Raw genomic sequence first — 12,489 nt, 5'->3', positions numbered from 1 at the left:
TAGCGAAGCCGCCATTGCTCAACTTCATACGGCATAACTCCAGCTAAATCCCATAGTTATGCCCTACAGAGATAGCGTCGACTGTTTCGGAAAAGAAATTGTTATGTTTGAGGTGTATAAAAGTCCATGGATACCCTTTTCCTCGGGGTTCATCTTCAACAGCCCAGTTCCCCCCGTCTATCAGAGCTTAAGAGCTTCAGATTCCTAAAAAGAAAAAAAATTTCAATTACAGATCAAAAGTCCAATTGTCTATCGATACTTAAAAGCTTTTCTACCATCATATATCACGATGCCCCGCTTCAACAGTCCCGTCGACGGTGCCCATCTCTTCTATCGTGACTACGTTCCCGCATCCCATCCACCACCATACCACCCGGACCCTGCATATGGCACCAAACCGCAACCAGCCATTGTCTTCATTCACCCATGGCCCCAGTCGGGGCTCGTCTATGAGCCACTCATGCTCCAGCTCTGCGAGACATATCGATTCCGATGCATCGCTCCCGACCGGCGCGGTTTCGGGAAGAGTGACTGGAACGGCTGCGACAACGATCAGTCCAAACCGATAGACTACTCCGTTTTCGCAGCGGATACGATCCATTTACTCGAGAAGATCAATGTCGGACCGTTCGTTTTTGTCGCTGCAAGTATGGGACCCGCTGAGACCATTCAAGCGTACTGGCAGAGCGAGTATGTAAGAGAAAACTGCAAGGTCAGTACCCTTTCCCTTCCCCGACCCGGAGCCCGTGTCTCCCCGTCATCGCTAATTCTAACCTTTATTTTTGAATGTAGGGATTTTTCTGGATTGGTCCCGCATTGCCGTGCCCGCTGGCGTCTTCTGCTCACCCAAAGGCTCCAAGTCAGGAGGTTTGGGACGGTATAATGCAAGGACTGCGTACCTCGAGAGCAGAATTTGTAAAGCAGGCATTGCCGGCATCACTGGGACCTGATGGCGGTCATAATCTGCCGCAAGACACTTTACAGCAATATGTTCAACTGATCCTTAGCGCCGATTCTCTGGCGGTGGAGCGATGCATTCAGATCATCACTTCCACCGACTTCACCGAAATGCTGGCAAGAATCGGAAAGGAAACCGATGTACCTGTCACGGCTGTCAATGGCGATAAAGATACGGGGAATCCAACGGAAGCGACCTTGGATAAAATCAAAGACTTGATTCCTCGAGCCATAACCAAGGAATATCAGAATGGTGCTCATGGTGAGTGATCTCCTCATAGCACGTTTGAAACATGGAACTGATTTTGCTAGGCTTGCAAATCACTCATCGTGCCGAGTTGCTGGAAGATCTTCTAGAATTCATTGCGTCGCTGAAATTCCCGGCTTAGTCTTTCAAGAATGGGAGGTTATCGGCAGGACTATGTGTGTCAAACAAGTGACGCACAACCTTTGATATTATATTGGTAGATGGCATGTCTTTGATGCTGTAGTCAATCACACAACTACATGGTTAATGAGTTAATCCAAACATACTTGTTTCTGCAGGAGAGAACCGTTGCACAACAACTATTGTCACTTATCAACAAGATGATTCCTTTGGAGCAGCAACAGTTTTGTAGGCTAACTTGGAGGAACTGGCCGAAGAGAGTGTAGACATATTGAAATCAACCTTTTTTTTATGCAAAGGTATAAATATGCGTGTAGCTCGAAGGCCCTGGTTGACAGGCATTCTCTTCTCCTTTTATTTCTTGGCGCGGGGATTCTGGAGCATAACGTTATGGCAGTTCTTGGCAGGGGGCCTCGGGAGTGGTCAGCCGCAAAAGTCTCCGCGACCAAGGCCGATCGGGCCGACCCAAATGTAACAATATAAAGCACATCATGCTCGCCCGCGGTGCCATGGACTGCAGAGTGTCCCAGGTCGCCCATACTGCGCTCGATCCTTCTATTACATAGTGCGTCGTGTGCGACAGGTTTGACACTCTTCTGACCGGCGTTGAAAGTCCCCGCAGAGCTATGGCTGCAACAAAGCGCCGGCGGCAAGCGACAGAGCTCGAGGTCCCAGACCATTCGGAAGATGCAGCTGAGCGGAAAAGAGTTCTCAACGTTCTGGCACAACGTCGATACCGTGAGTCCACAACCGTCTCGACTGACTACCGGCAGATTGCCGGACGACGACGAACAACGCACGTATTTTGGTCGTCGTGCTGATTTGACTCCCAGGGAAACGAAAGCGTGAGCGTCTAGCAGCGCTTGAAAAGGAGCTCGAGAAGAGCAAAGGGCGTTGCAGCCCGACAGATCCACCAGCTCCTAAAAGGGGAGAGAATGAGTCTTCTTCAAACTCTCCGGTGGCCTTCTCGCAGTCATCTGCTTCATCTACAACAACGGACGATGTGGAAGGCATCTTTCCGCTTACTCCGCCCCAGAGCCATACGCTATCCCGGGACACGTTCACGAGTGTCTTGCCCAATGCGGCGCTGTCAGACGTAACCGGGTCGAGCCTCCTTAGCCAGCCAGATTTCTTAGATTCCACCTTTGAATCCCTATTGGACCTTGAACCCCAAGCTATGCCTCCGGGTCTGGATTCGTTTCCCCCAGAATTGCTGGATTCGCCGGCGTTGGCGTGGCAGTTTCTGTCCAATCCCGCCAACCTGGAAGACGGCCGTAACCCAGATCTCTCGTCTAGCCTGCAGTCGCATCAGACTTCCACGTTCACGTTTCCCGATGACAGGACCATCGACGTGCCGACACTGACCCTGCTCAAAGCTGTGTTGACAATTGCTACCCGTCTCGATATAACACAGAGTCTCTGGGATATATCGGGCATCAGCCCCTTCTTCACCGGGCCGGGGAATGATGATTCTTCTTCTTCCCAGGCGCATCTTCCAGTGAACTTCCGACCGACTCCAACACAACGACTGATCCCTCACCACCCGATGCTTGACCTCCTACCTTGGCCAACGGTGCGGGATAAGCTGATCCAAGTCTTCAGCTTGCCACCGCATCTACGACCAGCGCCCGCCGCGGACCCGATGGGTCTTGTGACGCTGGTGTATGACATTGAGGATCCCACAGAGGGCATCAGGGTGTCCGGATCGGATCCGTTTTTGGCGGATAAGTGGGAAATCGGACAGATAGTCTTCCAGCGCTGGTGGTGGGCGTTTGAAGGAAGCATTGTGGAGACCAGCAATCGACTGAGGAAGCAGAGGGGCCAGCAGGGCCTCGTGCTAGGAACTGTCGGTTGACTTGACATATCGTTTGATATTGCAGGACATAATATCAATCACGTGTGCTCGCTTCGATGGGATTCTCCATTCGGTTAGGAGAGTCGAGGAAGGGGGGGAAAAAAAAAAGTTTCCCAGGTGATCATCTCACTTGTGTTCTTCCTCATGAGGTGACTTGTTCTGCTTCATTTCACTTCGTGAGGTTCAAGTACAACAAATCTTCGTGAAGCACGGCTACTCCTACACGCGCCTCTCGAACCTGGAATCATCGTTTGCCGATCTCCCGCTTAGCCTGTTTGATTCCCACTTGACCGATCCTTTTCTCTTTTTCTGTGGTGGTTTTGGCAAAGATGGGGGTAAGCTCTTTATCATAACATGACTCCTCACAAGAAAAGAAAAAATAATTTTTTTTCTTTTTTTCCCTTTTGGCTAAATATTATGCAGTATATGAGCAAGCCCCTCGTTTCGAGCTATTACGATGCCCTCGCGGAGCGGCCAACGCAACAGAACGCGGCCCATCTCTGGTGGAGCATTCTGCATGAATACTTCGACTTCCACGACGGCTTCGGCAAAAGGCTAGACATCGAGATCACCCACGGCACCATGGCGCCTTACATCGCTATCAGTCGATTGGAGAAAGGCTCTCTCAATACGGTCATCTTACTACATTTCGTCAAGCCACCGGCCACCGACAGCCCACGGGCTCAGTCTGAAGCATGGCAGGACATCTGGGATCTGTTGGCGGTTGATCTCAACACCGTGCGCGCCGAGCGGCCAGATACCAGGAAGCTGTACGGCATTGGAACAATCGGGACCTGCTCGCGCTTCTACACCTTCACCCCGTCCTACCACCTTGTCCGGTATGGCGGTGCAGAGACGCTGGAGATCAAGGACGACGAAGAGAAGATCGAGCAGTATCTTGTCGAATTGATCCGGGATACTTCGAAGGAAATCCGCATCCCAGAGCCAGTTAGGAGATGTTTCAAATCTTTCCCCATGCTAAATGCAATCTGATTGGGTTGGGAGCGGGGGGGTTTGGGGGTTTTCGTCTCATTGTTTTTTAACTATCGTTGGGCGGTGACGTCTCTGGAGGCTTTTGTTATTCTGTGCTTTAGGGGGGCAAACAATGAATGAATCGCAGCGAGATCCTAGTTAGCGCAAGCTTATGCAGCCTGACGTAAGAAACCATCAAGCACAGCTTTTTTTTAAGCGGCCTGTAGTTATTACATACCTGCATTGTTTACCTATTCCGTCTGATCCATCTATTCTTAGATGGAGGATGGAGGTGGACAGCATGATTCACTCAGCGCCCCATCAGCCCAGCCCTCCCCCTGAAGGCATCACCTGGCCGCCCCGTAACCTGTCAGCTGTCAGTTTGCCTGTTCCTGTGCCTGTAACTGATTGCTGTCACCAAAACGTGTTTGTCGAGCACCGTTCGGCTCTGCCAACCGTAGCCAAAACGTAACAAGGTGGGTCGCTTTTTTCCGTCGCAACTTTGTTACGCGGAAGCTTCTTTTTGCCTTCCAACGGTCCGCTGCTTCAGCCGGCGCGCATATTCTGGCTTGTTAATACATTTGCTCTTCTACTCTCTCTCCCTCTCTCTCACACTTAGCCTTTTTTTTTTTCTTTTCTTTTCTTTTCTTTTCTTTCTTCTTTCTCTCTTTCTCTTCTCTTTTTCTTCACCCTCCTTCGAGCATTCACATTTGTTCTTCAGCAAGCCTTCAGAGTCCAAGTCAATATCTCCCCAGCAAACAGCCAGCAACAGCTCTACAAGCCTTCCTCCTCAGTTCAATCCTCGATTCTTCTCACACATCGAAAGGGCTTCCTTGAAGACCGTGTCTTTATCCGTCAAGATGGTCATGTTCAACGTGAGTCTCAGGCCCTTGAACTCCCCTGCACCTTTCTTTTTCGCCCTCTGAAAGCACCACCTCCCTAACGAGTTTCGCTACAGGTTACCCTCAAGCCAAACGCCTCCGCTGAGGAGCTCGAAAAGTACGCTTCGCGCTAGGCCTGCCTTCCCGCTCCCCATTACGGCTCCTCTGCCCGAGACTGACACTTTATTTTTCTTTTTTTTCTTTTTTTCACTCCTACAGGGCCAAGGAAGAAGCAAAGAAGACCGGGGGCACCATCCGCCACGAGTATAAGCTGATCAAGGGCTTCACGTAAGGGCCATCTATCTCCCTTTCCAGCCCTCTCTTGCCTGCCTCGCGATATGTATATATATATATACTCAAAATAAAGGCTAACTTAAGGATTAATTTCCAGGCTTGAGTACCCGGATGACCACGTCCACTTCCTTCAGAGCAGTCAGTACGTCAACGTCGAACAGGATGGCCCGGCAAAGACGCAGACCAAGACCACCTAGACGGGGGGAAAGTTCGTGAGCTTCCTTCTCGTCAAGGCCGAACTTGTTTCCTCACCTTGGCATACTTGCTCCCTTTATTTCTTTCTTCTTTATTTTTTCTTCCCTCGTCATCTTTTACGAACTTCACGAGAACCCGGGGTTTACGAATTATGGGCAAAAACGCGCGCTTAGGCTTCATTTTTCTTTTCTTTTCTTCTTCTTTTTTCTTTTTTTTTTTTTTTTTTTCTCTTTTCCCCTCCCCTCTTCCCCCGCGCGGAAAGCAAAGGAGTGAGTGGTATTCTATGGGTTAAGCACGTCTCTTCTTTAAACGGATCAACTGGGCGGGAATAGAATTTACGTGTCATCTTTTTCTCGACCTTGTACTTGGACATTCTTCTTTTTTTTTATCTTTTCTCTTCTTTTCCTTTCTTTTTATGTTTTTCCTTTCTCTTTTCTCCGGCTGCCGGGTTTGCAGAGTCAGCGCTTAGGTAACTGCCGTATACGGAGTACATAACTACAGTACATTATTCTACACGTTTGGAGGGCCCTGCAACTTCCAAGTTACCATCTAGTTCTATGCCCCACCTGCCTGTGGGGGACTGGTTAAGGTTAATTAGCAGAGTGGAAGAGTCATTTAAGAGTTATGCGCAACCATTATTGGGGTGATGCGGATGGGCGAAAAATTACGCTTAAATCGGCTGATGTCGTCATAGGAAGAGCGGCTTTTCATGACAGGGTGGGGGCGGCTTTTTATCACTTCCCTTTTTTCTCCCTTTTACTTTATTTTTAATTATATTTAACTAACAATTAACTATATTTTATTATTTATTTATTTATTTTTGGGAGGCTAAAAACGGGCCTGACTGAACGGGAAATCACCGGCCTGTGTCTGGCAGCTGCGTGGTGCAGTCAGCTGGTTTGGCTTAGTCAACTAACTGCTGAGATCAAAGAGTGGCAGTCGACTTGGCTGTGGTGGACTTTTGATCGTGAATTTGCGAGTCACGGAGCGCTTGTGTACCTGAATGTCCTGACACGGTCTAATGGAAGTAGCTCTGTATGGAGTACCCCTGTACTTCGGCATCATAGTCTTCAGAGTACGGAAGTATAAAGAACTGGAAATTATTAGATATTGTACGGGGAGTACTACCCGCTTGAAGTGTACAGTTGGGTTTTTGGACGCGCGATTTTCCAGTGACCGAGTCAGTCTCCTCTGTCCGCTACTTGGAAGACTTATATAAAAATGTACGAGTTTCGAGGAAGTTGGCCTGGAACGCGTCAGATGGCGCGGGGGCGATCGCCGAGAAACGTCCATCCCGGAAGCCAACGAAAGAGTTAATGATTGACGAGCCTCGTTGCCGAAGAATTTCATACCTCGTCCCCATTTCAATTCCAGGCTCAAGCCATTTCTTCTTCTTGTTTTTTTTTTTTTACTTCTGCCGAGATCCCAAACCATGAATTCATCCTCTCCTCCACCTCCACATGTCTTGGCCGCATTTAACCTACCGGAAACTCCTCAGCAGCTGCCTGGTGGCCAGGGCCAGAGCTACCAGGTCGCAAACGCCGTCCTGAAGCCCGTAGACGAACGCCAGGAAGCCGAATACGTTAGCAGACTCCAGCACGAACTGCGGCGCAACGGTGACAAGACACCCGGATACCGGCTCGCCGAGCCAATCCCCGCCACCGGCCCGGGTCAGCCCTGCGAATACGTCGTCGACGGATGGGCTGCCACGGTGCTCGTACCCGGCTGCGCTGGGCCCAGCGGGCTGGAGGGCTGGTGGAACCGCGTCTTGCACGCTGGACGAGTTTTCCATGGAGACCTGGCGACGATGGTGCGGGAGCCGCCGCCCTTCATCGCCGCCAGGAGCCATAGGTGGGCGAGGGGTGACCGGATCGCCTGGGACGAAGAGCAGCCCGCGGAGGACGGCGTTCAGATTGTGCCTGAGTTCGAAGAGGCGTTCAACGGGCTGCTTCAGCTCCGGAGACCGATCGCCGCGGAAAACACCAAATGTCAGCTTGTCCACGGTGATCTGGCGGGCAATGTTCTCTTCCCGGTATCTGGTGGGGACAGCGCGTCGTCGCCAACTATCATTGATCTATCGCTGTACTGGCGGCCTGTTGAGTATGCCGAAGCGATCGTTGTCGCTGACGGTCTGATCTGGCATGGTGAGGGGGAGAATCTGGTCCGCGTGTTGGGAACCGATGCTTTTCGATTGCAGATGCTCGTGAGAGCGTTGATATTCCGCCTCGTTCCTTCAAGCGAAGCCCTGAGACAGGGCCATGGTTTGGTAGATGATGAGCAGCCGAAAGCTTTTGTGAGGGCCGTCAGGCTTGTCGCGCAGCTTCTGGAGCACGACTTAACTACATAGTTAATTACATATACGCAGCCATACCGTTTCTAGTAACAATGGAAGCCCCAAATAGCCGCAAAATTGATCGACACTGACCACTAATGACCTATCATAGCTTACGACCAAATGCCTCCCTGCGCTTTAAAAAAAAAAAAAAAAAAAGAAATAAAGAAAAGGAAAAAGAAGAAGAGCTCCTCGAGAACCGCCTGTGTTATGCCGTCCTTGGTAATTGTTGAAGAGAGTTTTTCCGAATCCCGTGCGCAATTTTAGACCTCACCCGTCGTGCCTGGGCGTTGCTGGTTCCTGTCAGTTTTCTGCTCACCGCCAGGGGTTCGGTGAAACGTCGATCTCGATCGGGATGGCTGACCCGAAAAAGCAAATCACAAAGACATTGGATTTGCGGGCTCTTCCCGATCGGACAGAGCCCACATGCTGTTGCACAAGGTTGATGTGGCCTTCACTGGTTTATCGGCTGCCTGCGCTAGTAGGAGACGTTTGCTGTCAATGCCAGCTCAGTGGCTTTCTTTGTTTTTCTTTTTTTTCCCCTTTCAGCCAGCCGTGAATTCTCGGTGGCGTTTAACTAGTTAACCCATAGTTACACCCATTTTGCTGGCCGGGGCTCGTGAGGACGTCGAAGCTGGACCGATCGAGAGTGTATAAAAAGATGAGAGGTTTGTCCTGGGGAGTCGGGGAACATTTCGACGCCCATCATCGAGAGGACTCTGGGGAAAAAAAGAGAAAAAGGGCCTGGTGCAAGCGATTGTAGTCAGTATGTTGTCAACCAGAGTTCTCTTCCTCTGCCTTCTGCAGTTCGTTGCAGGTATCCTGGCCGTGGATCCGGAGGATGTATATGATGGAGGATACGATTCGAAGCACTCACCCGTGCAATTGAGGATCGGCAATGGAGGAGCAGGTCAAAGTGGTCTAGTAAAAGGTGAACAGCTCAAAATATTTCTGCTTTTCTTCATCATGGGGACGAGAATTCTGACAGATCTATGCATGAAAGAGCTCGCGGATGCCTTCATCAAATCAAAAGTTGACAGCGGATCGGCTCCGTTCAAGGTTGCTTGGTATAAGAGCGATACCACTGTGACTATCAACTACCTCAAGGACGGAATTGTCGATGTCGGCATCACTTACAGCCCCGTGGCCGAACGTATCTCGATCAAGCACGGAATCGCCGAGTCCCCAAGCTACTATGCTTTCCGGGACCATTTCATGCTCATCGGACCACCCTCCAACCCGGCGAAGCTCTCAGGGAACAGCGACATTGCTGATATGTTCTCGAAGATGCATGACGCCGCTGAAGCTGGAAATACTAAACCTCCCGTTCGGTTCTTAAGTCGCTACGATAAATCGGCGACGAACATCAAGGAGGCTGAGCTCTGGCTTAGCATTGGGCAGGTGAGAAGTTATCCGAGCACCACTTAAATAACTTCCCCCAAGTCAATGCAGCACATGCATCTTGTCTTTGTTTTGGCTAAAATTGGGGCTTGTACAGGTCCCCTGGGCCACCGCCTACTCAACCTGGTATCACCAGTACATCACCTTTCCCATCCAGGCCCTCACCGCCGCCATTCTGCTTAGGGAATACACCATCACCGATTACGGGACGTACCTCTCCATCCCCCGTGGCCTGCGTGACCAGATGGTCATTTATAAAAAGGGCACCAACGACGCGGATGATCCACTACTGAACCCTGCACATTTGTTGGTCGGGGCTCGTGCGAAAAATGCTGAGATGGCAAAGGAGTTTGCGAAGTGGTTGGTGAGCAAGGAGGGTGGGCAGAAGGTTATTGAAGGTTTCAAGAAGGATGGGCAGCAGCTCTATAGCCCTGCGCCGTACAGGCATATTTAGCCAAGTTAATCAGTAATAAAATAGATAGATAGATATACAGAGATCGGTTAGCACAACACAATTCAAAGATTGCCGGTAGCGATTTGTCAGGCGTCCAAACATCCTGAAGTCAGTTGAAATTACTAGAGAATATACTTACTCGTTCGTTACAACGGTACGAGATCAACATTTTTCTTTTTTTTTTATTTTTATTTTTTTTTGGGCCAAAGTAAATAGATATCTCAAAGATCACAACTAAGAGGGATTAAAAGACGGAAAAACAAAAAAAATTTCAATGCCATAGTCCAATTATCTTCAGAAGAATTGTTTACAATCCTACGACTGTGGAGTCTGGTTCCCGAGCCGGCATCTTAATGCCATGCATACCCTTATATTTAGAGGGTTCGGGGGACTTCCATCCGTCCAAGATACTCGAGTCCGTCATGTTGTAAACCTCTACGCCCAACGGCCGGGCGGTTTCGCGCATTTCGCCGCTTCCATCCCAGCCCCAGTGGGAGAGATCTCCGCCGGGACAGGTCGACAAGGCGCAGAGCAGATCGACCTCGGCGAAGAATTCGAAATAGTCGCCCTTCTTTGCAGGAGAAGCGCCCATACAATATCTTCCCTTTTCATCGAGCTTCGTCACCTGAAACACGTTGATCACGTCGTGCACGTCGAATTCGTTGAGTCCGTAAGGGGCCACGGCGCGAGTGAGGTTTGAATGGCAATGGAAATCGTCGCTCTCGCCGCCCATCAGCAGGTTGATGTACGGATCACATCGGGTGCCCAGGCAGTCGTGGACACGACCGCCGTACTCGTCAACTCCGTAGTCCGCCAGCGAGTCGGCAGTGATGGTCATAAGGGGCCGCATGAACGGTAGGCAGGACCACAGGCGATCGAACACGGAGACGTGGCTCTGGTGGATCTGCCGGGTGCGCGTTGCCCAGAAGCGCTCGCGGGGGTTATGCAGGTTCCAGATGTTGAAGTCGCCGACTTGGGGCCCCTCGGGGGCGGTGATCCTGCAGACCTGGCCGGCACGAACCTTCCATGCGTGACCGGCGCGTGGACGGATGATAGCAGAGTATTCGAGGACGCGGCCGCCGGGTTTGTTTGCTGTCTCGGCTACGCGAGTGTAGAATGCCTTGTCGGCATGAACTGGCGAGCCTGCAGGAGCGTCGTAGGCTGGAGCTGGACGAATTGGGGCCATTGTTCCTAGATGCTACTCAGCGAGAGCTCTTGAAAGTTGCCCAAACCGGTAGAGCTGTACTCACTTATCCTTCCAATGACTTCCTATGGAGCTTGAATTAAAAGAAGAAAAAGAACAAGAAACGAACTTACCGAGCGGCACTATAGTGCTATTTAAACCAAACTTGCCTGCACGTCTCTCTTTCCCCCTCTCTCTGTGCCTCTCTCTCTCCCTTTCTTGTCTTTCTGTCTTACTCTCTCTCCCCACCCTCAATCCTGAGATATTTCGACCCCGCAAATGATTTCAATCTTGGATTAATAATTCAAATCTGCAGATCTGCAATCGGTGACGTCGACAGAGCGTATCGTGCAAAAGCAATAATAGCAGTTACTCAAACCGGTGCATGCAACTCGTCGTCTGCCGAAGAGCCGTCTCGCACTGCGGTTTGAAGGCAGGTATGTAATCACTAACTGGCTCGATGTAACCGTTTCCCGCTTTTGGCTCAGCGAGCTAGCGCGGGGCTTTTGCAAGTTTCACCACGCAACGCCTGGATGGCCTGATGGAGCCGGGCGAAACCAAATCCCGCGGGGTCAGGGACGGGCAATTTGGGTATGATGAGGGCTGCGTTGGGCTCAGCAGAGTGGCAGTCAAAGCACCTTCGACGGCTTCCCGCGAGGGACCTGCTCTCCCGTCTTCAGGGCCGCCGGGAGAAGTTGGATATCCCGGATCGGGCTAGTTAGGGGCTCGCGATTGGGGTTCTGTTTGCCTTAGTGGGACTCTGGAAAAGAGACAAGCAACATGATCGATTGGACCATGACCGCTGACAGTCGGGATCCCACCCTTTTATTTAGGACCTCATACTTGACTTTGATGTCTCGAGTTAGAATTCAACCCTATTCCGAAGTTACTGCTTTAACTACTTGTGCTCGGGCTGGATAAGCATAGAATAAAATACGGAGTACGATAATAGTGAGCTGCCGAACCAGACAGGTTGGCCTGCAATTGTCTCACTAAGGTAATCTGTGCCTGCTGATATTTTCCTCTGGTTTGCTGGGCCTTTACAGAGTACAGGGGTGGGAAGTGATTATAGATGACTTCATCTAGGCACTTCAGGCTTTAGAAGTAATTGCATGCGGTAACCTCTTCCCCAACCCTCAATAAATCAAGAATCTCCAAGCTGGCGCGGTGCACGATTGCATGCTCCCCTGGTGATGGAGGATGCTGTAAGCACCGTTCGACTGGGTGAAGCTTTTATTCTCTCCGCCCTCTTGGTTCGAAAGTTACGGCAACAAGCGGGTGCATGGAATGAGGTCGTGTCACTCAGCTTTCGAATTTCCCTATAGCTTAGTATGAATGGTAAGCATACCATCTCTGTCAGTTTTAATAGACCATCTTGCTCCCTCCCCACTTGATTGAACCCTCTGGCGGTTTGGGGATTTCCAAGGTGGTTTATTAACTCTGTAGGGAGTGCTCTGCAGAGAATCAAGTTTCAACTATCCCGAAACTAGTTATCTCAACGGGCCCCTCCAAACTCGCTGTCCTTTCAATGAAGCTAGCTTTATCTTGCTGAACCTGAAGTAGAATCCTTACACCTG

At 50.5% G+C, this 12,489-nt stretch overlaps 7 protein-coding genes across 7 annotated transcripts; 6 read left to right on the top strand and 1 right to left on the bottom strand.

The window, feature by feature from the left end:
* Positions 1–289: 289 nt before the first annotated feature.
* On the top strand, positions 290–1,346 carry D8B26_000444 (uncharacterized protein; the record flags this gene model as incomplete). Its single annotated transcript, XM_003071259.2, has 3 exons — positions 290–712; positions 793–1,219; positions 1,270–1,346. 3 exons carry the CDS (start codon positions 290–292, stop codon positions 1,344–1,346), a joined length of 927 nt encoding a protein of 308 aa, XP_003071305.2.
* A 625-nt stretch (positions 1,347–1,971) lies between these two features.
* On the top strand, positions 1,972–3,200 carry D8B26_000443 (uncharacterized protein; the record flags this gene model as incomplete). The annotated part of the gene is made up of 2 exons (XM_003071258.2): positions 1,972–2,083; positions 2,179–3,200. 2 exons carry the CDS (start codon positions 1,972–1,974, stop codon positions 3,198–3,200), a joined length of 1,134 nt encoding a protein of 377 aa, XP_003071304.2.
* A 156-nt stretch (positions 3,201–3,356) lies between these two features.
* On the top strand, positions 3,357–4,193 carry D8B26_000442 (uncharacterized protein; the record flags this gene model as incomplete). The annotated part of the gene is made up of 2 exons (XM_003071257.2): positions 3,357–3,535; positions 3,624–4,193. The coding sequence occupies exons 1-2, from the start codon at positions 3,530–3,532 to the stop codon at positions 4,191–4,193; spliced, it is 576 nt and encodes a 191-aa protein (XP_003071303.2). The 5' UTR covers positions 3,357–3,529.
* Positions 4,194–4,818: 625 nt separating this feature from the next.
* D8B26_000441 (uncharacterized protein) lies at positions 4,819–6,071 on the top strand. Its single transcript, XM_003071256.2, has 4 exons — positions 4,819–5,047; positions 5,131–5,171; positions 5,273–5,341; positions 5,445–6,071. The coding sequence occupies exons 1-4, from the start codon at positions 5,033–5,035 to the stop codon at positions 5,542–5,544; spliced, it is 225 nt and encodes a 74-aa protein (XP_003071302.1). The 5' UTR covers positions 4,819–5,032; the 3' UTR covers positions 5,545–6,071.
* An 881-nt stretch (positions 6,072–6,952) lies between these two features.
* Positions 6,953–7,889, top strand: D8B26_000440 (uncharacterized protein; the record flags this gene model as incomplete). The annotated part of the gene is made up of 1 exon (XM_003071255.2): positions 6,953–7,889. Exon 1 carries the CDS (start codon positions 6,975–6,977, stop codon positions 7,887–7,889), a length of 915 nt encoding a protein of 304 aa, XP_003071301.2. The 5' UTR covers positions 6,953–6,974.
* A 753-nt stretch (positions 7,890–8,642) lies between these two features.
* Positions 8,643–9,729, top strand: D8B26_000439 (uncharacterized protein; the record flags this gene model as incomplete). Its single annotated transcript, XM_003071254.2, has 3 exons — positions 8,643–8,805; positions 8,878–9,275; positions 9,373–9,729. 3 exons carry the CDS (start codon positions 8,643–8,645, stop codon positions 9,727–9,729), a joined length of 918 nt encoding a protein of 305 aa, XP_003071300.2.
* Positions 9,730–9,963: 234 nt separating this feature from the next.
* D8B26_000438 (uncharacterized protein) lies at positions 9,964–11,715 on the bottom strand. Its single transcript, XM_003071253.2, has 2 exons — positions 10,980–11,715; positions 9,964–10,920 (listed from the first exon to the last, which is right to left on the bottom strand). The coding sequence occupies exon 2, from the start codon at positions 10,913–10,915 to the stop codon at positions 10,037–10,039; it is 879 nt and encodes a 292-aa protein (XP_003071299.2). The 5' UTR covers positions 10,916–10,920; positions 10,980–11,715; the 3' UTR covers positions 9,964–10,036.
* Between the last annotated feature and the right edge of the window lie 774 nt (positions 11,716–12,489).

This window comes from Coccidioides posadasii, chromosome 1 (assembly GCF_018416015.2).
Source record: "Coccidioides posadasii str. Silveira chromosome 1, complete sequence".
NCBI classification, from domain to species: domain Eukaryota; kingdom Fungi; phylum Ascomycota; class Eurotiomycetes; order Onygenales; family Onygenaceae; genus Coccidioides; species Coccidioides posadasii.
Note: the sequence above shows the minus strand (reverse complement) of the source record. Positions and strands in the feature narration are given on the sequence as shown.

What these genes read in the sequence shown, in the direction of transcription:
- D8B26_000441 (XM_003071256.2), top strand. An exon ending in TCCGCTGAGGAGCTCGAAAA is followed by an intron (nt 5,172 to 5,272) that starts GTACGCTTCGCG and finishes TCACTCCTACAG; the next exon opens with GGCCAAGGAAGAAGCAAAGA. An exon ending in AAGCTGATCAAGGGCTTCAC is followed by an intron (nt 5,342 to 5,444) that starts GTAAGGGCCATC and finishes ATTAATTTCCAG; the next exon opens with GCTTGAGTACCCGGATGACC.
- D8B26_000438 (XM_003071253.2), bottom strand. Translation starts at nt 10,915, where the DNA reads ATGGCCCCAATTCGTCCAGCTCCAGCCTACGACGCTCCTGCAGGCTCG.